Raw genomic sequence first — 25,486 nt, 5'->3', positions numbered from 1 at the left:
TAACAAAGAAGGTACATGAAGTCAAAATGGGAAACAAAAGAATAAAGAGAACACCGAGGAAGACATGGATGGACCAAATCCATGATATAGGTGAAAACAGAGACATGACTATAAGAAACATGAAGAACCTGGCCACCAATAGAAGTGCATGTAAGAAATGGATAAGAGGCGCAACCTTACATCCGACGCCCTGAAGGACACTAAGGATTATGAGAAAGAAGAAGAATTTTAAGCCTTTTGAAACGAAGCTTTTTTACTGACGTTGTATTACACGAAAGTAAAGCTACCAAATAGCGGTTCGTGGTTCGCTGTCAGAGTAAACAGTTGGAAGAGTCCATTTACGTTACGAGGGGAGTCCGTTTTATAATATGTAATTTTTTTCAATTTTATTTTTAATATTATTCAATTTTGTTTTTAATTTTCTATTTAATAAATAATATACTCGCCGGCACACAATTCCGCGACCCAAAATTTTATTGTACTCTGATTTATTGTACTCCCATTTTCAAGATTCTTGCATCAGTTTGTAGGTACATGTATTGACGTCGTTTGCTATTATTCTGGTAATAATAATTTTTTGCTTAGATGGCATTATACGGGGGTGAATGAAAGCGTTGTATTTTCTCCTGACTTTAAAAAATTCTATGGAAAAATTGGAGGGCTGATTTTGTTTTATACTCCTTTTGTATTATCCTGGAGGTATCGCTAAGGTTTTGTTTTTTGAATTATCCGAATATCTCTTTTCTTGAAAGAGCTGTGAATAAATACACTGCTTTGAAAATGTTTGTATTAAAAATAACAGACGCACTAAAATTAACAAAACAAAACAAAATTAACAACAAAACAAAAAAAAATAATAGCGGATATGTCCACCTCTTGCATCAACAACTGCTCGCTATCTGTTTGGCATCGAATAAAGATGTGCTATCCTTGCCTGGGGAAAAGCCCGATATTCCCCTACCAGGGCCATAACTGTACCAAATTTTCTGGAGGCCTACTTTATTTAATTTTAAAAATATTATTTAATTTTAAAAATGGAGAAAATATAGTACGAAGCTTCGCGCTAATCTATAGTACCGTGTACTGTACCACTTTTTTTAACAAATCTCTAAGGCACTTTTTTGACTTAATATTTAAGAAGAAGAAATACAATTCTCAGATCCTTTCTTTGCATTGCAGTGGCCGCTATATTTAGCCACGCATTTTAAATTATAAGTGAATGTTGGAAACTTTTCTAATATGAGTGTTACATTCGCGGAAAAGTTTAATAACATTTCTTTTCGGGATTTCAAAAGAATATTAAATAACGCAGTCGACATTTAAAAGAATTTTAGATGAATATTTGCATTTTAATGTGAAAAAGAAATGTATTGTGATTTATGCCAGTTAATTAGGGAGAAGGAATACTTGAATGGAATATTAATAAGAAAATTTCAATAGATTAGTTTGTATATTAACTTTTCGGGGCTAGAAAAAAAAATAACGATGTTTAAACTTTTCGTCTCTGGGTTTATCGCTAAAAACAGTTTGATTTTGTGTTTAATTTTTTTAATAAGTGTAGTTAGTCCAGGAACCAAAGCTTTTCTCCTCGCAATTTTTACAGAATGGATCAATTTGCTTGAAAATTTGAGAATAAGTAGTGGATAGTCCATGGATCAAAATCTATATGACGCTGACAGGCGCTTTTACCATGGGGGTGGTAGCCACTCCATCTCGGGGGTCATATATTTGATAGATATATCAAATAAACATATTTGATAGATATCTGTTTTTTGATAAAATTAATATAATTTTTTATTTATTTGCTATCGAAAGTGTTAGTTTTATATCTAAAAGATCAATGTTTTTCGATGGTATACTCATTAACGATTCACTCAATTTTTGCCGTAGAACAAATTTAACCAAACCAAGTTCTTGAGAATTAAATTACCTACAATTTAATATTTAAATATTTTTTCATATCTCTGATGCTAATCTTTCTATTCTGAAGAAAATGACATTTTTTACCAAATTGCAAACATTCATTATTCGCTTTAAACTTCAGTTTTTTTAAAACTAATCATTATAAGCCAGTCAAACTTCTAGAATCTATTATTAATACATAAATAAAGAAGAATAAATAAGGTCAATGACTAAAAACACCACTAACTTACATTATTATGCTTCCAATTGGAGTTCTCTTTTTTTTTCAAAAAAATATATTGATTTTTTAACCGTAACTTTTTATTTTTTATTTTAGAAAATTCGTTAAAAAATAATTTTGTAGGTTTTTACAATATCTATAAGGCTGTTAATATTAAATCCTTTTAAAATTCTGTCACAAAAATAAGTGGCATTGAAAGGGTTGGTAAAGGTGGTTTTTGTATGGTATTACAAGTTTTAATTTTCAATAGCTCACTCAATTTTTGCCGTAAAAAAATTTTTTGCAAAACAAGTTCTTGAGAATTAAATAAGCTACAATTGAATATTTAAATACTTTTTCGTATTTCTGATGCTAATCTTTCTATTCTGAAGAAAAGGACATTTTTATTATATTTTTATATATTAACAACATTATATTAACATTATATTAATTAACATTTTATTATATTAACAATACATAAATCAAAAAAATAAAATCAGGTCAATGACAAATTTTAATTAGAGTGGTGATTAGGGGGTTGTTTACGATCACTTTTTTGCTGAAAAAAAAAGGGACTGACATTATTTTCATTATAAGTCACTTAATTTTTTTAGCTAGAGATTTTTTTTATTTCTGGAGATACATATTTTTAATTACTTTAAATTAGTTTCAACAAGTTATCCTCGAAAATGCATAGTTTTCCCGTCCTTTAACTTTGAAACTACAATATTTAGCATTTGACGAAGAAGAGCCAACATATAACAAAGTATAGCTCGATTACTATTGGTCTTAAAGAAAATAAAAAATACGGTTTTGTTTATTTTTTCAAAAGGTACATTTTTGTTAAGTAAAGTTGTTTTGATAAATCAACAAGTTTTTGAGTTATTAGCAGAAAACTGATTAAAAACATTGATTTTTTCGATATAATACAACACTTTCGATAGCGAATAAATCGAAAACTATTAATTTTACCAAAAAAATGTATTTAACCTTTTTTGCTTATAATGAATGTTTTTACCAATTTTGCGGTCAAAATATAATAAAAATTTCCACCCCCGAGATGGGGTAGCAACCACCCCCATGGTAAAAGCGCCTTTTGGAATCATATAGATTTTGATCCTTGGACTATCCACTACTTATTCTCAAATTTTCAAGCAAATCGATCCATTTTGTAAAAATTGCGAGGTTTTGTCCTCTTTTAAGCTTCATATTACTTGTACTAAGTAGCAATATAACATAATTTTCCATTTAGAAATAATTGGTAGTACTTCTAAGTTTTTAACGTACAATAAAACTTGTTTAAATAAAAAAAATACTTAAGTATCTATAACTAAACAAATATACAGGGATAGTCAAAAATACCCTCCCCTTTCGTATCTTTTGAATGGTTATACATATAAAGTAAAAGGAGGGAGGAAATAAATTGACGCTGGCTTCTCAACCCGTCATAACAGATGACATAATAGTCTTAGATGACGTCATAGGGCCGCTGTGACCGATATTTTAAATGAGACCTTATGGCAAGTGATATCACGTTCGAATGGTCTCCTAACCGTCTTTAACGATGTATTATTCGAATATTTGTTTCTACAGGATTAACAAAAATTATGAACTTAGTAAACTATGATGCAAATGTCTAGAACAGATTCATTACTTCAGAAACAGACGATTTTAAAACAAAATCTTAAAACACGTCAATTTTAATGTTTTAATAGCCATCAATTGCTATAAATTTGTTGGGCATTAGGTACGTCATCAGTATTGGCTAATGACGTTATCGACGATTTTTTTAAATACAAATCGGGTACACGGGACAACTCCTTTTAAAAGTCTCCTAAACGCCTTAGAGACAGGTGACACTAGTTCAATGCTATGTACCAACAGAACAAGCAGCTGGACAAAATAAAGAGGCTTTCTACAAATGCCTTGAAGCAACATTATAGTCCAGTCGGGTTAGACGAATAACAGGCCTAACCTTGCATTAGGAGCTGCCCCAAATTTTATTTTTCTAATCTTTAGGGAGGGTCAATATTAGTATAGCCACCGTTGCGTTAGCCTCCATCTTGATTTTAAACGAGAACCGTTTTTGCTCAATACCTCCGCCATTTTCAATTTTTTGACAAAAAGTGTAGAAACTGAAATTGTTGAAAATACGATTTTCTATAATTTCATTTATTATAATTTTTTTCGTGCGGTCGATATTTTCCGAGTTATGAGGGGAAAATTGTGATAGTTGGAGCATAATTATTGAATTATTGAATTATCTCGTTTATTATTAGTTTTACAACAAATATGTACCTGTACAAAAATGAAGAGAATTAAATTCTACACAATTTTGATCTCTTTCATTTGTTTGCTAAAATTAATATTTAAGGTAGTACGTATGCGGTAGTGGCGCGAGCGTAAGACCGGATTGATTTTATAGCAATTGTTTTTGTTCAATATCTACGCCATTTTCAACTAAAATTGTTCAAAATATAATTTCCTACAATTTCTTTTTAACATTTTTTTTCATGCGGTTGATATTTTCCGTGTTACATGGGAAAATAATAAAAAGTGGTGGGGGGAGCATAATTATTGAATTGAATTTTGTATCCGAGCTGCCCCAAATTTTATAATTATATCCTTTAGGAGAGATCAATAGTAGTGTAAATTTAAAATCTCGACTGAATTCCGCGGTCGCATTAGCCGCCATATTGATTTTAAATGAGAACTGTTGTTGCTTAATATCTCAGCAATTTTCAACTTTTCGACATAAATGGTCGGAAAGAAAATTGTTGGAAATGCAATTTCCTACAATTCCTTTGGCACAATTTTTTTATAGGATTAATATTCTTTGAGTTAAGGGGGAAAATAATGGAAGCGGAGGGGAAGCATAATTATTGAATTGTCTCATTTATTATTAATTTTACGACATAATTGTACATAAACAAAAGTAAAGAGAATTATATTTTATACAATTTTTGAAACTTCCAATGAAACATCAACCAAACTAAGTATATAAAAGACATAAAAAGACATTATATACATTAAGTTCACTTAATTTTATTAACTAGCGGGTTTTATTATATATTTTATTATGTCAGCTAATATATCGTGATGTTCCAACAATTTTTTTTTAAATTTTGGACCCTGTTGGGGGGAATTTTCCCAGTTCCCCCTTGTAGACCCGCCACTGGTTCTCTCGAAAAATTATAGTAAATCGTAATTGCAACAATTTCAGTTCTAACACTTTTTGTCGAAAAGTTGAAAATGGCGGAGATATTGAACAAAAACAATTGCTACAAAATCAATCAGGTCTTACGCTCGCACCTTTACCACATACGTACTACCTTAAATATTGATTTTGTCAAAAAAATGAACGACATCAAAATTGTACAAAATTTAATTCTCTTCATTTTTGTATAGGTAAATATTTGTTGTAAAACTAATAATAAACGAGATAATTCAATAATTCAATAATTATGCTACAACTGTCACTATTTTCCCCTCATAACTCGGAAAATATCGACCGCACGAAAAAAATTATAATAAATGAAATTATAGAAAATCGCCTTTTCAACAATTTCAGTTTTTACACTTTTTGTCAAAAAATTGAAAATGGCGGAGATATTGAGCAAAAACAGTTCTCATTTAAAATCAAGATGGCGGCTAACGCAACGGTGGAATTTAGTCGAGATTTTAAATTTTACTAATATTGAACCTCCCTAAAGATTAGAAAAATAAAATTTGGGGCAGCTCCTAATGCAAGGTCAAATGCTATCCCGACTGGGTTATTAGAACAAATTTAAAAATCCGATATGAAAGTGGTGATGGGAGACGTCAATTCCAAGGTTGGCACTGCCAACACAAACCTATGACATTTATGTACAATATTGGAACTGGTCAGAGAAATAACATAGTAAGCATGATCTAAGCATTGGAAAAACTCTATTACCATATAAAACAATCCAAAAAATGTCATGCAAAATGCCAAACCTCCGCACTTTCAATCAAATCATCCACATACGCATCGGCAGACGCGTCCGCGGGCGGCACCTGCGTATGCATCAGCACATGCGTAGAAGGGGTAATTTGATTGTTTGTTGTTTATACACGGTGTCCCGAAAAGATTGGTCATAAATTATACCACACATTCTGGGATCAAAAATAGTTCGATTGAACTTAACTAACCTTAATACAAATGTGCTCATAAAAAGAGTTACAGCCCTTTGAAGTTACAAAATGAAAATTGATTTTTTTCAATATATCGGAAACTATTAGAGATTTTTTATTGAAAATGGACATGTATTATTCTTATGGCAGGAGCATCTTAAAACAAAATTATAGTGAAATTTGCCCACGCCATAAAAATTTTATGGGGTTTTGTTCCCTTAAACCCTCCCAAACTTTTGTGTACGTTCCAATTAAACTATTATTGTGGCACCATTAGTTAAACACAATATTTTTAAAACTTTTTTGTCTCCTAGTATTTTTTCGATATGCCAGTTTTTATCGAGACGCGGCTTCTTTTTAATATATTTACGTAAAAATTGTATTGGGGTTTGGTTCCTTTAAACCCCCCAAATGTTTGTGTACGTTCCAATTAAACTATTATTTTTAACACAGTGTTTTTAAAACTTTTTTGCCTCTTAATCTTTTTTTGATCGAGATTTGATTTTTATCGAGATGTGGCTTCTTTTTTAAAATATACCTATTAATGTAAGTTATAAATAAATTTTCAGATTATTAACAGGTCTCTATAATCGAACTTAACCATATACAAATATGTGGTGGATTCGAAAAATATTCAAAATATCTCAATAAACACTGTCTTATCGAAAAAGTACTAAGAGACAAAAAAGTTTTAAAAACACTGTGTTTAACTAACATTGCTACAATAAAGTTTAATTGGAACGTACACAAAAATTTACTCCTCTATCTAATTATGGGGTTATTTTTAATAAAATAGTGTTCACCCATGAGAAGTGGTAACATCCACCCCCAGGATAAAAGCGCAAGTTGGTACCACATCAGTTTTGTTTCTTGAGGTATCCTCTAACTACTTACCAATTTTCATGAAAATTGATGGAGGTTCAACGAAATCAGGGGTGAAAAGCTTCAGTGACTGCCTTTTTGGAAATATAAAAGATTAATTTTTTTCGTGATTGTCGATTTGCTAATTTTCTGATTTTTGGTTGCTATAAGGTTTAAAAAATTAATAAAAATTATAAATCATCCACATAAATGTAAAAAAATATTTATTTTACTTAATTAAACGAGATTGTTTGAGCCAGAATGCTGAAATCTGCATTTTTATCATAAAAAAAAGGTGGATTTCACCCCTAAAATGCAGAAAGCGCAACTTGGTGCCATATCACTTTTGTTTTTTGAAGTATCGTCTAACTAATCAACAATTTTCATGAAAATCGATGAAGGTTCAAAGAAATCGTGGGTGAAAACATTCAGTGACTACACTTTCAGAAATATAGAAGAATAAGGTTTTCGTGATTTTCGACTTGTTAATTTTCGGATTTTTGGTTGCTATAAGGTTTGAAAAATTAAAAAAAAAATGTAATTCATGCACATAAATATAAAAAAAAATATTTATTTTTCTTAATTAAACGAGATTACTTGCACCATAATGCGGAAATCTGCATTTTTTACAATTTAAAAAGTAGGGGTGTATTACACCCCTAAAATGCAAAAGCGCAAGTTGGTGCTATATATCTTTTATTTCTTGAGGTATTCTCTAACTACTTACCGATTTTCATGAAAATCGATGAAGGTTCAACAAAATAGGAAGTGAAAACTTACAGTAACTGCACTTTCAGAAATATAAAAAATAATTTTTAAAAAAGGGGTGTATTTCACCCCTAAAATGCAAAAAGCGAAAGTTGGCACTATGTCACCTTTGTTCCTTGAGGTATTCTTTAACAAATCACGAATTTTTATGAAAATCGATGGAGGTTCAACGAAATCTGAGGTAATAACTCATATCCACCTACATTGACTCCGCTACCTGCGGAATCTCCAATTGTTGTCGGTTTTCCTAGCACATATCAAAGGGTTTCGGAGCTAAGGCTCGATGCCTCTCCACACATCTGACCTCTGACCTCTACGACGAATTACTTTTCGCAGTGAATTCAAAGTAGATATTGCGTCACCCGAGAATTAACACAGACTGAACGATTTACAGATGTGTACCTACAGATGTGTGGCAGCTCTTGATGATACATCGGCAGATGCATTCGCAGACGCGTCTGCCGATGTGTAGAAGAGGCATTAGATGTCAGATCACGGAGAGGCGAAGACACGGTCCGTGATCACTACCTCATGACCAAAAAGTTGTTTTTAAGTTACATGTTAATAAAAAACGTTGATACCCACGAGACGGTACGCCTTTTTCTTGACTTTCTGCAGATATTCCAGTTAAAAAATAGCGGCCAGTAATTTTTCGATTTTTAAAGTAGGTACTTACGTTTTTGGCTTCGTTCTTTAGGTAATTAATAAAAAAATATGTTGGAAAACATTTATGGATCCATATTTTTGTATGGAACCGTTAGTTTTTAGCTAAAACTGTAAATCTTTTCTTTACTGTATATACGCACGGCTTGGAAGTGAACTTATAGGTCTGGATCCCGCGTATGAAAAAAAGTTGATTAATAGCAAGCTGAAAATTTGTTAATAGCTTAAGGGTGTCTAGTCGGACAAACTTTGATGTATGGGAACACTGGAACAAGGGCAGTTTTAATTGTGGAACAGGTTAAAAATTTGGAACGGTCACACCACGAAAACGGCACATATATTTTGTCCGACAGAACAGACTTAAACTCTCTGAACAGAGATTAAACTCTCATGAAAAATATCAGACTGCTATTTATCACCTGTCATAATTCCTGTCATTTGACATACAGTTGAGTCCGCGAGTTTTTACCCGTGCGTCATTAATACCTGGCGAGATAAAACACATACTTTTTATCTAGCATCATTATCTTCCATGCATGAAACTCATGACAAACCAGCTGCCGTTTGTTATTAAGTAACAACACATGTTATTTTTATGAACCATCTAGACTCAGTGCATTGAAAAGAGATAGGTACAAAAAAAGACGATTCGGTATGTTTTCATATTTTAAGCACAATTTGTTGGACGTTTCTGATTTGTTTAATTTTGTGGCTGTCAGTCAGTTGAACTTTTTGCGGTTTTTGTCGAATTTTTGCGTTTTGAAGTTTCTTTATATTACACAAACAGTTGTTTCACAACTAATTTTTTATTGGGCTTTGAAATTTTAAGGTAAATAATTATATTTAGGCAATTAATATTTAAAACATACAAAGCTAACGTCATTCACACACTAAAGAAATGACTGTGTTTAGATTTCCGTCAAAGTGAATAAAATAACAAAAATAAAATATGTTATTGGATTTTTTTATAAATTGTTTATTTATTTATTAATCAATAATAATAAAAGAATTTATTAAGCTACTTCAAATGTAGCTGTAATTCTGCGCAAAAATTTTGAAGCAAAACTTACATTTGACATTCTATATATTTGATAACGTCAAATTTTATAATAAAACCCGTAATCGGAACAGTAGCCACTTTCTGTCAGTTGTTGTTGCGTAAAATAGATTTCCGACTTATTTCGTATGCTTTAAGTGATGACGCATGGGTAAAGACTCGCGGACTCAACTATATTCTACATGTTCCACTCATTAAAACGCCCATTTGGTGATAAATAGCAGTCTGATTTTTGCATGAGAGTTTAATCCTTTTTCGAAGAGTTTAAGTATGTTCTGTCGGACAAAATACATGTGCCGTTTTCGTAGTCTGACCGTTCCAAATTTTTAACCTGTTCCACAATTAAAACTTCCCCTGTTCCAGTGTTCCCATACATCAAAGTTTGTCCGACTAGACACCCTTAAGCTATTAACAAATTTTCAGCTTGCTATTGATCAACTTTTTTTTCATACGCAGGATCCAGACCTATTATGCAGTAAATGTAGTCTGGGCAGATTATCGGAGAATAGGACATTTTTGGGAAAAGTTATTTACCAGCAATTTTATTGATGGAATCGAATCTTATGATTCTAAATATTAATAATATAGGTATGCAAAGTCCGCAGATAGTGTGCTACTTTTTTTATAAACAAAATGGCGCCCGAAAATCGTGTTTTTTTTTTCAATTTTTGCTCTATAACTCCAAAGATTTTAACTTTACACTAAAAACGTTCAAATAAAAATTCACCGTAGTTAAATTCTGCATAGAGACGTGTTTTTACCTATTTACTTCGACGAAAATTTTCCCCGGAAAATGCGGGTTTTTCCACCAAAATCTTTAATTTTCAACTAAAATTTTAGATAAGATAAATTATTCATCAATAATTAAATAACTTAGCAATGTAAAAGCTCTTTTTGTATAGATAATAAATCCAGAAGCCGACGCAAATGGAATGAACAGTTTAGCAACAATTGAATTGTTAATTAAAAATTTACGGTTGATATAATAACCACAATAATTACGATACATAAGAATAACTATGATTTTTGTATAAAAAGACACTGGACCTATCTGATGTACCGGGTGTCCCAATAAGAATGGCTCTCGGCCATATCTCAGGAACCGTTTATAATAGAGCTTTGAAATAAAAAATTTTATAACAAAAGTTGCCTCAGGAAAAGCCTGGAAATTATTTTCATAATTGTGGGACCACCGCTAGAGGGCGTAATTGAATATCAAAAATTAAAAAATCTAAATTTTACAAAATTTTCCTAATGAAGGGGCACTGGAAATCCGATCGTCGTATTCTTCATAAAATTCTACGCATATTTGATTTGAGAAGTTTAGGTCTACCTTTGGAAATAAGAGGTGGGGGTGAGTGGGAACCTTGTTATGAAAAAATGGCTGTAAGTCCGGTTCTGCTTAATCATATTTTGCAAACTTGGTCTTGTTGAAGACAGATCTTTTTCTTCAATGTAAAAGTTATGATTTCGAACCAACTTACTGAGTAATATGCCAGCTAGAAGGCGTTATTTAATTTTTTTCAGAAATCTAGTGTTCCTTGGAAAATATTAAATACAAACATGCATTTTTAATACCATATTACAAAATTAGATAAAATTAGCAACAGAATAGCGAAAACCGCATGTTAATACCTTTTTTCTATCTCGAGATATCTTACAAAACGTGTGAATTTAAAAACATAACTGTTACTGTCACCGGTAAACGAAATTCATTAAAAGTAGTGTGCTATGGAATCAACAAAGGAACATTTTCTAGCTGTCAACGTATATTAGGTCTTTTCAACGCTTCTCATTTGTTTCGAGCCTCGTTCATATCTCGTATATTAATATTATACACGGATTATACGGCATATGACAGAGGCTCGAAACAAATGAGAAGCGTTGAAAAGCCCTATTACAAAGAAATAAAAACAACTATTTAGTGATGACATAAACGTTCAAATTTTTGCCCATCATTTTCGTTGCAAATATTTACTCTTTCAAGAGTAGATTGAACAGCAGTCTCAATTTCTGCTCTCGATATGCTTTGAATGGCGTTTAGTATTTTCTGGATAATGTATTCTAGAGTAGTGTATGACGGGTAACAATTTGAATATTTAGGTCGTCACTAAGTAGTTCTTTTTGTTCTGTGTTATATTTAATTTTAATAGTATTGTTTCTCTTTATATTGTTGTTTTAATTAATTATATTTTTATACGTTGACATCTGGAAAATGTTATTTTGTTTTTTTCCACAGCACACTACTTTTCATTAACTTAGTTTACCGGTGATAGTAACAGTTATGTATAAAATTTACACGTTTCTCGAGATATCTTGAGATAGAAAAAAGGTATCGACATGCGGTTTTCGCTATTATATTGCTAATTTAATCTAATTTTATAAAGTATGATTAAAAATGCATACTTGTATTTAATATTTTCCAAAGAAAACTAGATTTCTGAAAAAAATTAAATAACGCCTCCCAGCTGACTTATTACTTATTAGGATGGTTCAAAATTATCACGCTTACATTGAAGAAAAAGATCTGTCTTCAACAAGACCCAGTTTTCAAAATTTGATTTAGCAGAAACGGACTTACAGCCATTTTTTCATAACAAGGTTCCCACTCACCCCCACCTCTTATTTGCAAAGGTAGAGTTAACCTTGTTAAATCAAATATGCGCAGAATTTGATGAAGAATACAATGATCGGATTTCCAGTGCCCCTTCATAAGGAAAATTTTGTAAAATTTAGATTTTTTTATTTTTGATATTCAATTACGCCCTCTAGCGGTGGACCCACAATTATGAAAATAATTTCCAGGCTTTTCCTGAGGCAAGGTTTGTTATAAAATTTTTTATTTCAAAGCTCTACTATAAACGGTTCCTGAGATATGGCCGAGAGCCATTCTTATTGGGACACCCGGTACTTTACAGAATTGAAATTGGACTATATAAGCGGTCTCAGCAGTATTTTAAAATTATGAACAATTTTTTGGCTTATAAACAAATAGAATATCTCGGAAAATATTAAATTAAATATCATAAAAACGGTATTGGAAAAAACTCGGCAGGACGCTTCTTTTAAAAGAAAAAAAAGTTTAATTGTGATGAGTGGTTCTTGAGATACAACTGGTCAAAGTTGATCGGCATTTACGCAAAGATATGTGCAATAGGATCATAATTTTCGAGCCATCACCTTTTTATTTCGGTCCTCTTTCTCCACATCAATTTTCATACCTTTAAAATACTCATAACATATATTATTATAATAAATCTGTCGATATTACGAGTTAAAATTGCCAAAAATAGCAAAATTACAATAAAAAATTAGGTTGGAGAAAATGTAATCTGAAAGTTCAAAATCGGTATACGTTAAAAAATACATTTTCTCGGCTTTCCACTTTCCATTGAGCAATTTGCTTCATTCTTTTTTTGTTTCCAAGTAACTCGAGTAGAGGCATCTAACTAACGCATTATTAAATGTCAAAGTTATTTTTATTTTGTTATAATAAATTAATTTATTTATTATAACAAAAACTTTTTAATTTGTTTAAATAAAGATTGTTTAAATAATTATACAGCTTTTAAATGAGAATTTTTGTGTTTTTAACGTTAAAAGATATACTTGTAGTAAGTGTATCTAAAAAAAGTATACAACTTAAAAAAATATGTAGTTTTTTTTCTTATAAATAATTTAATCTATTATAACAAAACCAAAGCAAGTTTGACATTTAATAATGCGTTAGTTAGATGACTGTACTGGAGTTACTTGGGAACAAAAAAAGAATGAAGAAAATTACTCCATAAGAAGCCGAGAAAATCCATTTTTTTAACATATACCGATTTTGAACTTTGAAATTACATTTTCTCCAACCTAATTTTTGATTGTAATTTTGCTATTTTTAACAATTTTCACTCGTAATAAATAATATTACGTTTTATTATAATAATGGTTTTTATTATAATAATATATGTTATGAATATTTTAAAGATATGAAAATTGGTGTGGAGAAAGAGGACCGAAATAAAAACCTGATGGTTTGAAAATTATGATTCTATTGTTTCTATCTTTGCCGTAAATGCCGGTCAATTTTGACCGGTTGTATCTCAGGAACCACTCATCACAATTAAACGATTTTTCTTTTAAAAGAAGCGTCCTGCTGCTTTTTTCCAATACCGTTTTTATAATTTAATATTTTCCGAGATATTCTATTTGTTTATAAGCCACAAAAATTGTTTATAATTTTAAAATATTCCTGAGGCCGCTTAAATAGTCCAATTTAAATTCTGTAAAGTACATTAGATAATTACAGTGTGTTTTTGTACAAACATGATAGTTATTCTTATGTATCATAATTATTGTGATTATTATAGTGACCGTAAATTTTTAATTAACAATTCAATTGCTGCTAAACTGTTCATTCAATTTCCATCGGCTTCCAGAATTATCATCTATACGAAAAGAGCTTTTCGTAAATAACTTTTCCTTGTATTTTGCTAATTAGCCCAGAGTAATGCAGTAAGTGAATATTTTACATTTACAAGATGGATACTTCACCAGTGAAGACGATTCAGATCATTTATATAAAAATACCTAAGGAGAAAACCTATGAACAAAACTCTGATTTCCAAAGAAGCCGATAAAAAGTGGCCGCTAACTTGACATAACAATGGTCAACTCTTGGTTTCCGGGATAATTTCTTGATTTACCAACAGGATTGCATTAAATTATTGACTTAATACTTGCTTAATACATAATGTTACCTGTTTTACATTAAAATATGTCACCAAATAAAATATTTATTATTTATTAACCACATTAAAACCTGTCAACGCCAACTTCACGTCAGAAATTGTAAACAGTATGTGACGTCTGTTGTATTTTCATTTAAATTTGAATTAACTTATTTACACGAGGAAGGCAAATAGTCCCAACTCTAGTTATTTTGCCTTTTATCGCGATAGAAAAGAGGTTTGCTTTAATGAGTGCAAAAACTGGAGCCTAGTAGTGTTCGTCAAAAGTAAGAGAAGCTAGTGCCTCTACAATAAATGGCTCGCAAGTTGTTCTACAATCAACAGCTCGTAAGTTGCCACTCAACCAACGGCTCGCTAGTTTGCCGGTGTAACAGCCTAGCTTGTAAGGCTTTGCTTGTGTACGGACTTGGTGCAGTGTTTGCAAATGCAGGGATTGAATTGGTAAGTGGACCTCTTTGCGCCTCATTTAATTCATCATTTTATTCCTTTTTTGCTCATGTTTAAGTTTTTTTATTGAACCGGTGTCAAAACTCCTTTAGAAAACAAAGAATCCTATTTGAGATCGTAACATCAAAGATCGCACATTTTGGTCACTTCGAACGTGGATATTGTTTTGTGAGGTGTTTTGATAGTCGGTTTTTTAAAGAATTTAAACTTTATTGCTTTTATAATTAATTGTTCAATTATTGTTGGGGTGGCTTGTTTTTCCTCGCTTGTATACAATATTGCTTGTTAACAATTAATTTTGAATAATATAATAAAATTTGCATTTTGAAATAACGCCCAAAAAACATTGCGTACAGTTTTTGCTTCTTTTCTTGTTTAGCAGGTAATGTTGACCTTGAATGAATTTACAGGTACATAGAATTTTGTAAGTTTCGAATTTTAAAGTCAGTTTGCGGCCGCTTGATAAAAATTCTTGTTTTTTGATAAATTATTAAATTCAATTGTTTAGGTCATTAAACTTGTAAAATATTAGCTATTTGAATTTAATTATAGTTAAAATTGCGTTCTCTTTATGCCAGTGGCAGCTTGACCAGGGGATCGTTGATTATTTGTATTTTTAATTTTATCGTTGATTACGTTAAATAAATTTTTATTCTTTTTTCTCCACAATGGCTGACAAATTGAAAAAATATACCTTTCAAAGGAGAATGGCAATGAACGATTTAGAAACGTTATTGTCTTTATCCAATTCTGCTCTTACAGAGGTTCATAAGCAGTCGCTTTTTCGTGTTCGGTACTCAGAATTAGACGATGTTTTGGAGAGTTTTAATAAAAATCATCAAAACATCGTTACAAATCTTTTGAACTCTGAACCTACGGATGCTCAATTAGATTCTGAGGACATTATTCGTTCCCAATTTTTGAATGATTATTATCAGATCAAGGCTAATTTCGCGGATCTCTTTGAAGATGATGATAATAGTCAAAAGAATGAGGAAAATATCGCCGCTTCGAATGCAGTACAACCTACTAGTAATGTTCGCTTGCCGCAGTTAGAATTAGTTAAATTTTCCGGTGATTTTACGTCAGCAATTACTTTCTTTGACTTGTTCGATGCGCTTGTGCACCGTAGACCTAACGTTGATGATACGGAAAAATTAACGTATTTGATTCAAAGTTTAGAAGGGCCTCCTTTAAGGGTAGCTAAATCCTTGCCTTTAGCTAGAGAAAATTATGTTAGGATTGAAACACGCTGAAAGTCCTCCGTTTAAATTTTTGAAATTTCGACCCAGTTTACAGTTGTACACTTTCGCTACACCCTGTATATTGAGTCGGAGAAGCGCAGTTTCAAATCGCTTTTCCGCATTGGTGTGAGTTTGTTATTTTGTTCGTTCCCACAACATTACGAATTTTATTTCTTTATCCGTTCCTTGAAATAATACGCATTTAAGAAACGGAATATTTTTCAATAAACCCTTGAATTGTTGTAGTTTGCAAGGTAAAGAGATTCCACGTTAAGTAGAGACTCAGAGTATAAAGGTTTTTATGATATTTACAGTTTTGGTATGTCGGTTATATGTGTCGTCGGTATATCCAAATAGCTAGAGGAAGGACCCCTGCTATGCTGTTAGGCTGTTGCAGTCTAGAAGATGAAAGATTTTTATGACTTTCTCAGACACAAATTTATTGAGGGTGTATTGCAACCGGAAGGCTCAACCTAAAATAAGCCGATGTCTTTAGTAATATTGGTTCTCAAAACTAACTGTAATATATTGAGTCATCGCATTTCGTGAAAACTGAGGGATCTTGTTATTGAGAGATAACGAGTCCTTATTGGTTGAAAGTAAAACCATCATGGCGTTCGAGGGATGTCTTGAGAGTTTTTCTGACCATTTGATTGGTAGAGAAATATCTGGTATGATTCCTATTGGTCTAAGTAGGAAGTCACTTTTTTTTGGGAGAGGAACCCAAGTTTTAGAAGGATCGAGTTAGCGGTCCTAGAAATCAGTTCCACCAGGGCCATCATCGAGTTGAGTTTAGTTTTGGTTCCTTTAGGGCCATCGTCATGGAGATCAGTTCTCCCAGGGCCATCATCGAGTAAAGTTTAGTTTTGGTTCCTTAGCTCATGTGAGTTGAGTTCCATTGAGTTGTTTCGGAATGTAGTTTTCCAGTTTCCCAGCCGGCTAGGTTAATTCCAGCCCGGCGATGGTGATGGTGTATCGTGAACCCCGGCGATTTTCCCGCTGTTTCTAAGCAAATCGTCGTTACCATTTTATACCAATGTTGGTATCCATTAATTTCTTTTAAGCAGTCAGAACCAGAAGTAGGAGAGAAGAGTTTCAATTTTCTCATTACTATGTTTAACAGTGCAGTTAAAACATGTAGTATGCTCACATACTTTATTTTGGTCAAAGTTAATGAACTTTCAATAATCACGTTCGAGTCTAACTAAATAATTTTATTCGAGTAAAAGTAAAATTTGATCCAGTTTAACGAACTTTTAAACTATTTATCTTCAAGTGAAAGCTGAATTTTTCTATAATAATGTTTGTTTATAAGCAATGTACTGTTTGCTGTTTGCTGTAATTAACGACAGTGAAGTAAGTGTTTCGCGAGTGCAATAGCGCCTTGGACTTTCGAATCAAGCTACGAGGAAGAAGCCAGGACACTAATTGTTAAGGTATAATTTTTATATTTGTAAAACTGTTCGTTTCATCTTTGATTAATTGGTAATCTGGTCTCTAATTATAACAGAGAGATCAGAGATATAATTTTTTTTGTTTTTAATAAATAATGTTTGATTTTCAACATATAATTTATTTTCTTTCCTTCTCTCTTGAATCGTAAGAACGATAAAACATTGACTGAGTATATAATTTTGAGTGTAAAGTAAAGGAGGTAAGTTACATTATAACATTTTGTATATTATGTATATCATTTTATTTGACTATGTTTCTTTGTTTTATTTTAATTTATCTTTCTTTATTTTATTTCTATTTTTTTTTGTATAAAGTTTGGTTTCCCTTAGGTAACCAATGGCGCCCAATATTTTATTTTTTGTATTTTTTTTATCTTTTTATTTCACATCCTTATTCCGATTTTTCTATCTTTCTAATTTTTCTAAGCTAATAAGAGTATATCATAACATCTATTAAAGAATCCACTCCCTAAAATCTCTGAGACAGTAGCAACCGAGGCACTTAATAAATTATGTAGCACGAATTTTGTCCAATTCTTAATTAGTCATGTTTCATAAAACAACAGGGGCTATCTTTTGTCTTACATTAAAATGGCCCCATATGACTTCCATTCTTTGTCGTGTTTCATCAAATGGCTTCCATGCGTGGGGCTGTTTCATAAAATTAATCGTCCTACAAAAAAATGGCACCCTAGAACGTGGGGCAATCTCTTGTCTAATTATTATTAGCTTGTCTTACATAAAAATGTCGCAGCCAACCTCGGACATCTTACTCTTAATTAGCATTCTATAGTATTTTCTATCTATTATTTAGCATATTTGATTCTAGTTACATTTTATTTGCCTTCGTTCGATCGTAGTCCAAACGATCAGCTGCAACCCAAATTTTTCCGGCGCGAGAGAATTTTGAACTCTCCGCATTTAGCGATCCCAGCCGTCAGCCGATGTTCTCTGACCGGCGAGAATCATAAACGTTTTTCGATTACGAGGGTATGACAAACAGTTGTTGAATTTTTACCCCGTTGCATTTGGTATTTTGTGTTTACGCTTGATTTATGAAAATAAATACTTATTATTTTCAAATTTTATTATTTTTTGTGTTTGTAACTTACCTACTCAGCAATGTCTTACGATCAAGAGAAAGGATAATTTATTGTTTGTGTTTATGTTTTACAATGTTTTGTAAAAAAATCTTTTTTCGTTAAAATAACGAAGAAAACTGTAAAACTTTTTTATGTAATTGATTAAATAGAAACATTCAGCCAATTTTAATTTTTAGACAGTAAATTGTTTGTCTAAAGTAACGTAATTCAAATAAATTTTCATTTTTTTGTCGTTAATATTTTCATTTTCGACTTTAACTTATTTTTGAATAACGATTTTTAAATATTTTCTTATCATTTAACAGATTAACTATTAGGTAAAGCCTATATATTTTGTTTTGCCATTTTGTTTTCGTATTTTTGAATCTGTTGAGATGTTCGACGGATTAAAAATCTGTTAGGTTTGAAAATTATTTTTTTTTGAGTTATTGTGTGTTACGGTCCGAAATTTTTGTTTATTTTTTCTTATTTTTTGTAGGAGATTAGCTTGATAAACGCGGTGTTTGTCTTTGATTGCGAACTTTCCTATAAGTTAAATTTTTTAGTATGGTAGATTGTAGTACTTATTTTATTTTTTTTTACATCAGTATTTGTGGTCTAAATTTTTGTTTTCTTAAGAGATTTTCTGAAAATTTTCAGGGCTTACAGTCTTTTAAGTATTATTTTCCGATGGTGGGGTAAATACACTCTACACGTTCGGTATATTAGTTTCGATGGTGGACTTTCGAAAGAAGTCTACACGTTCGATATTTTGGTTCGATGCAAGTTCGTCTGACGTTCTTGGCAATCGATTTTGTTTGAGTTGTTATTAGAACAAATTTTTGGGTATAGCCCACAGCCTATGTTGTGTTTGTTTGTTAGTCAACTCACCTTATGTTTGGACCACATTGTTATTTTTTGTACTACATTAGATTAACCCAGAAAGAACTAATACTGTTCTTTATTTTATTTTATTTTATTTTTTTTTGAAGTTTTGCCGACGGATGGTAAACATTTTTTTTGCTTTTGGTTTGCTTTGGTTTGCTATTGCTTATGGGGCCTATGAGTTCCGATTTTTTTGTTGTTAGGAGTTGTTGTTTGGCAGTGTGAATGAACAGACACTGGGGAAGCTTAGGGTTTTGATTTGGGATAAACTCGGCAGTTGACCCGTCGGAATGAGAAGTCATTCATGGTTGCAATTCAGCAATAGATCCGGTGCTTTTAGGAATTATTGCGCTCTGTTGGTAAACTTATCACAAGCATGTCTTTGAATCCAACCAGTTTGTGAAAATGTTTTGCTGTTCATTTATTTTTTTGTATGTGTAAAATCACAATTTTTATTTTTGGACAGGACCGTAATCGACTATTTTAAATCTGTTTTGTTGTGAAGAATAGTTCTTAAAGTATTCTTTATTTTCTTTTTAGTTTTTTATTTTATCGTTTCCTTTGACTGCTTGCTTATTTCTTTCGTTTATTTTCTTTTTTTAATTCTTTTTACGCCTTTGCGTACTTCATCTTCGATATTTTTATTTGTCCGTGTTACAGGAAAAGTTACGCTTATGTGAACTTTGTCCTATTTTGTGTAAATATTTGTATAATATAGTTTAGTCAGATTTTAGTTCTTGCTACCCCGACCAAACTTTTTGTTGCTTTTAAGGGTATTAGTAAAACTTAGTCTCATTTTAATTTTCTATATCTTTGGTGGAATATGGTTATTTTTTTTTTGGTTGTGTATCCCGGAATATTAGACACTACTGATCATGTAACTACCCGATTAAGACTTACCGAAAATGTACCTATTATTAGGCGTCTGATAACGCGTTAGATATCATTCATACTGGTTATCACAACTAATCTAAACATCCACCACCCTTTTTGTAAATATCTTTGTCCAGTTGCCAACGATAGTTTAGCTCTTAAGAACTAGAATGGTTCGTAAACTATCGGTAACTCCTTTTTTTGTGTGTATGTGTGTTTGTTTTTTTTTTTGATAACAGCTTATAGCGTTATCAAACTATGTTGTCCTTGGTGTTAGTCGTAAATGAAAGACTTTACGCATCCAAACAACATGGTATTTTTTTATGGTGTTAGTCAGGGATGAGATACTCCTATGCATCCATTATATGCTGTCCTTGGTGTTAATCGTAAATGAAAGACTTTACGCATCCAAACAACATGGTATTTTTTTTTGGTGTTAGTCAGGGATGAGATACTCCTATGCATCCATTATATGTTGTCCTTGGTGTTAGTCGTAAATGAAAGACTTTACGCATCCAAAACAAGGAAAACATGTTATTTTTTTATGGCATTAATGATGTATATCATCATTATTCGTATGTTATTCGTGGTGTTAGTCAAGGTTGAAAGAAACCTCTGCTTCCGAAAAAACGATAACATACCTTGGCTAGATTTTTGTTGATGATGACGCAGAGCGTCATCGTCGTTTTTTTTGTGCGTTATTTTGTTAACGATGACGCGCAGTGCGGTCGTATTGTTCGACAGCGTTTGAGTTTTATTTGCGTTTAGGATGACGCGTTGCGTTATCGCATTTTTTTAGTTTATTTGAGCTTAAGATGACGTGTAGCGTTATTGTATTTTATGTTTTCGTTTTTGTCGATGAGTTGTGTAGTGTATTTGTTAGCGTGAGCCTAAGGTCTCTGAGCAATTACACGACGAATTAGTTATTTGTGTTTTGGGACAACACTGTCGTGTTGTCATTACTGAAATATTTTAGAGGTCTTGAGCCAACGAACCGTTCCTGGAGTCGACTCGTCAAGTCGAATGTCCAGTTTTTTTTGTTTGTTTTGAGATTGCATTAGGTTAATCTTCTTTTTTTTGTTTTGACCGTTTCAGTTTTCTTTGGAGTTCTTGTTCCGATTTCAAACTGGTTTGCACGACGTTGAAATCGTGGGGGAGGCAGTGAAACACGCTGAAAGTCCTCCGTTTAAATATTTGAAATTTCGACCCAGTTTACAGTTGTACACTTTCGCTACACCCTGTATATTGAGTCGGAGAAGCGCAGTTTCAAATCGCTTTTCCGCATTGGTGTGAGTTTGTTATTTTGTTCGTTCCCACAACATTACGAATTTTATTTCTTTATCCGTTCCTTGAAATAATACGCATTTAAGAAACGGAATATTTTTCAATAAAGCCTTGAATTGTTGTAGTTTGCAAGGTAAAGAGATTCCACGTTAAGTAGAGACTCAGAGTATAAAGGTTTTTATGATATTTACAGTTTTGGTTTGTCGGTTATATGTTTCGTCGGTATATCCAAATAGCTAGAGGAAGGACCCCTGCTATGCTGTTAGGCTGTTGCAGTCTAGAAGATGAAAGATTTTTATGACTTTCTCAGACACAAATTTATTGAGGGTGTATTGCAACCGGAAGGCTCAACCTAAAATAAGCCGATGTCTTTAGTAATATTGGTTCTCAAAACTAACTGTAATATATTGAGTCATCGCATTTCGTGAAAACTGAGGGATCTTGTTATTGAGAGATAACGAGTCCTTATTGGTTGAAAGTAAAACCATCATGGCGTTCGAGGGATGTCTTGAGAGTTTTTCTGACCATTTGATTGGTAGAGAAATATCTGGTATGATTCCTATTGGTCTAAGTAGGAAGTCACTTTTTTTTGGGAGAGGAACCCAAGTTTTAGAAGGATCGAGTTAGCGGTCCTAGAAATCAGTTCCACCAGGGCCATCATCGAGTTGAGTTTAGTTTTGGTTCCTTTAGGGCCATCGTCATGGAGATCAGTTTTCCCAGGGCCATCATCGAGTAAAGTTTAGTTTTGGTTCCTTAGCTCATGTGAGTTGAGTTCCATTGAGTTGTTTCGGAATGTAGTTTTCCAGTTTCCCAGCCGGCTAGGTTAATTCCAGCCCGGCGATGGTGATGGTGTATCGTGAACCCCGGCGATTTTCCCGCTGTTTCTAAGCAAATCGTCGTTACCATTTTATACCAATGTTGGTATCCATTAATTTCTTTTAAGCAGTCAGAACCAGAAGTAGGAGAGAAGAGTTTCAATTTTCTCATTACTATGTTTAACAGTGCAGTTAAAACATGTAGTATGCTCACATACTTTATTTTGGTCAAAGTTAATGAACTTTCAATAATCACGTTCGAGTCTAACTAAATAATTTTATTCGAGTAAAAGTAAAATTTGATCCAGTTTAACGAACTTTTAAACTATTTATCTTCAAGTGAAAGCTGAATTTTTCTATAATAATGTTTGTTTATAACGACAGTGAAGTAAGTGTTTCGCGAGTGCAATAGCGCCTTGGACTTTCGAATCAAGCTACGAGGAAGAAGCCAGGACACTAATTGTTAAGGTATAATTTTTATATTTGTAAAACTGTTCGTTTCATCTTTGATTAATTGGTAATCTGGTCTCTAATTATAACAGAGAGATCAGAGATATAATTTTTTTGTTTTTAATAAATAATGTTTGATTTTCAACATATAATTTATTTTCTTTCCTTCTCTCTTGAATCGTAAGAACGATAAAACATTGACTGAGTATATAATTTTGAGTGTAAAGTAAAGGAGGTAAGTTACATTATAACATTTTGTATATTATGTGTATCATTTTATTTGACTATGTTTCTTTGTTTTATTTTAATTTATCTTTCTTTATTTTATTTCTATTTTTTTTTTGTATAAAGTTTGGTTTCCCTTAGGTAACCAATGGCGCCCAATATTTTATTTTTTGTATTTTTTTTTATATTTTTATTTCACATCCTTGTTCCGATTTTTCTATCTTTCTAATTTTTCTAAGCTAATAAGAGTATATCATAACATCTATTAAAGAATCCACTCCCTAAAATCTCTGAGACAGTAGCAACCGAGGTACTTAATAAATTATGTAGCACGAATTTTGTCCAATTCTTAATTAGTCATGTTTCATAAAACAACAGGGGCTATCTTTTGTCTTACATTAAAATGGCCCCATATGACTTCCATTCTTTGTCGTGTTTCATCAAATGGCTTCCATGCGTGGGGCTGTTTCATAAAATTAATCGTCCTACAGGATTTATGATAAATTAAAAAATAGGTATTTAAATAAACGTTGCGTGCAATGGCACATTGGTGCAAAATTGAAGAAGCTCCCGCAACTATGTTTAAGAATTCTGATAGTTATAGTAATTTAATTGATACCTTTTCGGAAAATTTATCAGCTTTAGAAAGTTTGGGTTATAAAATTTCGGATTTTGTGTTAGCTTACAAAATTCTCACCAAGCTTGACGAGGAGACTCACCAACGTTTTGAATTATTACATGGGTCTAGTGAAATGCCTACGTTTATTCAATTATCTGATTTCCTAGAAAGTCAATGCATTTCGTTTGACTCATCCTTGTTGTCGCCTTGTTCTCCCAAGGATTCTAATAGAAAAAATAAATCGCCTTCTAAACACAATGCAAATAAAAATGGTTCTAAAGTCAATAATCGCTATAGTTTTTTTTCGAAGCCTAATGCGACGACTTGTTTGTTATGTTCTGCCGATCACCATTTAAAAGATTGTTCTTTATTTTTAAATAAATCTCATTATGAACGGTACAACGCTTGTAAGAGAATGCGTCTTTGTTTTAAATGTTTAGAAAAACACGATTCTCGTAGTTGTAGTGTCACCTCTCGTTGTGGTCATTGTAATTCATCCCACCATAGTCTTTTACATTTTAAAAGTTCTGAAAGTGCCACTCACGGCGCTACTTTTGTTGCTGCCGCTCCGACTACTGCTTCTTCTAATGTTCAGGTTAATACTGGAACATTGAGCTCACACGCTGCATCATTAGGTAGTGTTGCCTCAAAAAACTCGAGCGTTTTGTTAGCTACTGCTGTGGTAGAAATTATGGATGGTTGTGGATTGTATCAACCTGTTCGAGCTTTAATTGATGGGGGCAGCATGACCTCTTTTGTATCTCAGTCTTGTATTCGTCAGTTAGGTATTAGACATTCTTCTGCTACCTTATTGGTACAAGGTATTGGTGCTATAAAAAGTACAGTGGTTGGTCGAGTTGATCTTCAGATAAAACCTGTGGATAGAGTGGATCCTATTTTTAATTGTGAGGCGTTTTTGTTGCCAAAAATTTGTGAGGACCTACCCGTTGTCAGTTTGGATGTTGAGCATTGGTCTTATATTGCTAATTTAAAGTTGGCAGATCCTCGGTTTCATCTATCTGGTAAGGTGGACTTATTGCTTGGAGCTGATATCTTTTCTCAGTTATTATTAGAAGGTAAAGTTCAAACTCCTAGAGGTATGCCTGATGCTCTTAATACCGTTTTTGGCTATGTCCTTATGGGTCCCTGTAGTTCGGTTGCTATGACATCTGCCACCTCGTTGTTTTGTCACGTGGATCAAATGGTTTCGTTGGAGGAGTCTGTAAAGCAGTTTTGGAGTTTAGAAACTGTTCCTGAAGTAGAATGTTCAGCTCCTGAAGATATTCTTTGTGAGAAAAATTTTGTTGAGAATGTTTGTCGAGACGGCTCTAGTCGTTATACCGTTGCTCTACCTTTCAGGGAATTATCTCCTGTTTTCCAGGAATGTTTGAGTTAGCTGTAAATCGTTTTCTTTCCTTAGAAAAAAGGCTTTTGAAAAATCCTAGTGTTTATCAGGAATATTGTACCTTTATGAAAGATTATTTGGATTTGCATCATATGGAGCTTTTGTCAGAAACTTCTCGTCCATTATCTTGTTACTATATTCCTCACCATGCTGTATTAAAACCTGATAGTTTGACTACCAAGTTGCGAGTTGTATTTAATGCTTCTGCTCGAATTGGAAATCAGAATTCTCTTAATCAGTGCTTGTTTACTGGAAAGAAACTACAACAAGATATTTTAACTATTTTATTGGGTTTTCGACTTCATAAATATGTCTTATCCACCGATATTAAGCAGATG

At 32.4% G+C, this 25,486-nt stretch overlaps 2 protein-coding genes across 2 annotated transcripts; both read left to right on the top strand.

Annotated features, from left to right (window-relative positions):
* The first annotated feature begins 15,480 nt into the window (after window positions 1-15,480).
* Window positions 15,481-16,068, top strand: LOC126883574 (uncharacterized). The gene has a single exon (XM_050649219.1). The coding sequence runs from the start codon at window positions 15,481-15,483 to the stop codon at window positions 16,066-16,068; it is 588 nt and encodes a 195-aa protein (XP_050505176.1).
* A 7,595-nt stretch (window positions 16,069-23,663) lies between these two features.
* On the top strand, window positions 23,664-25,139 carry LOC126883573 (uncharacterized). The gene has a single exon (XM_050649218.1). The coding sequence runs from the start codon at window positions 23,664-23,666 to the stop codon at window positions 25,137-25,139; it is 1,476 nt and encodes a 491-aa protein (XP_050505175.1).
* The last annotated feature ends 347 nt before the right edge of the window (window positions 25,140-25,486 follow it).

The sequence above is a fragment of the Diabrotica virgifera genome, chromosome 4, assembly GCF_917563875.1.
Source record: "Diabrotica virgifera virgifera chromosome 4, PGI_DIABVI_V3a".
Lineage (NCBI taxonomy): Eukaryota > Metazoa > Arthropoda > Insecta > Coleoptera > Chrysomelidae > Diabrotica > Diabrotica virgifera.
This window is presented reverse-complemented; position numbering and strand designations above follow the sequence as displayed.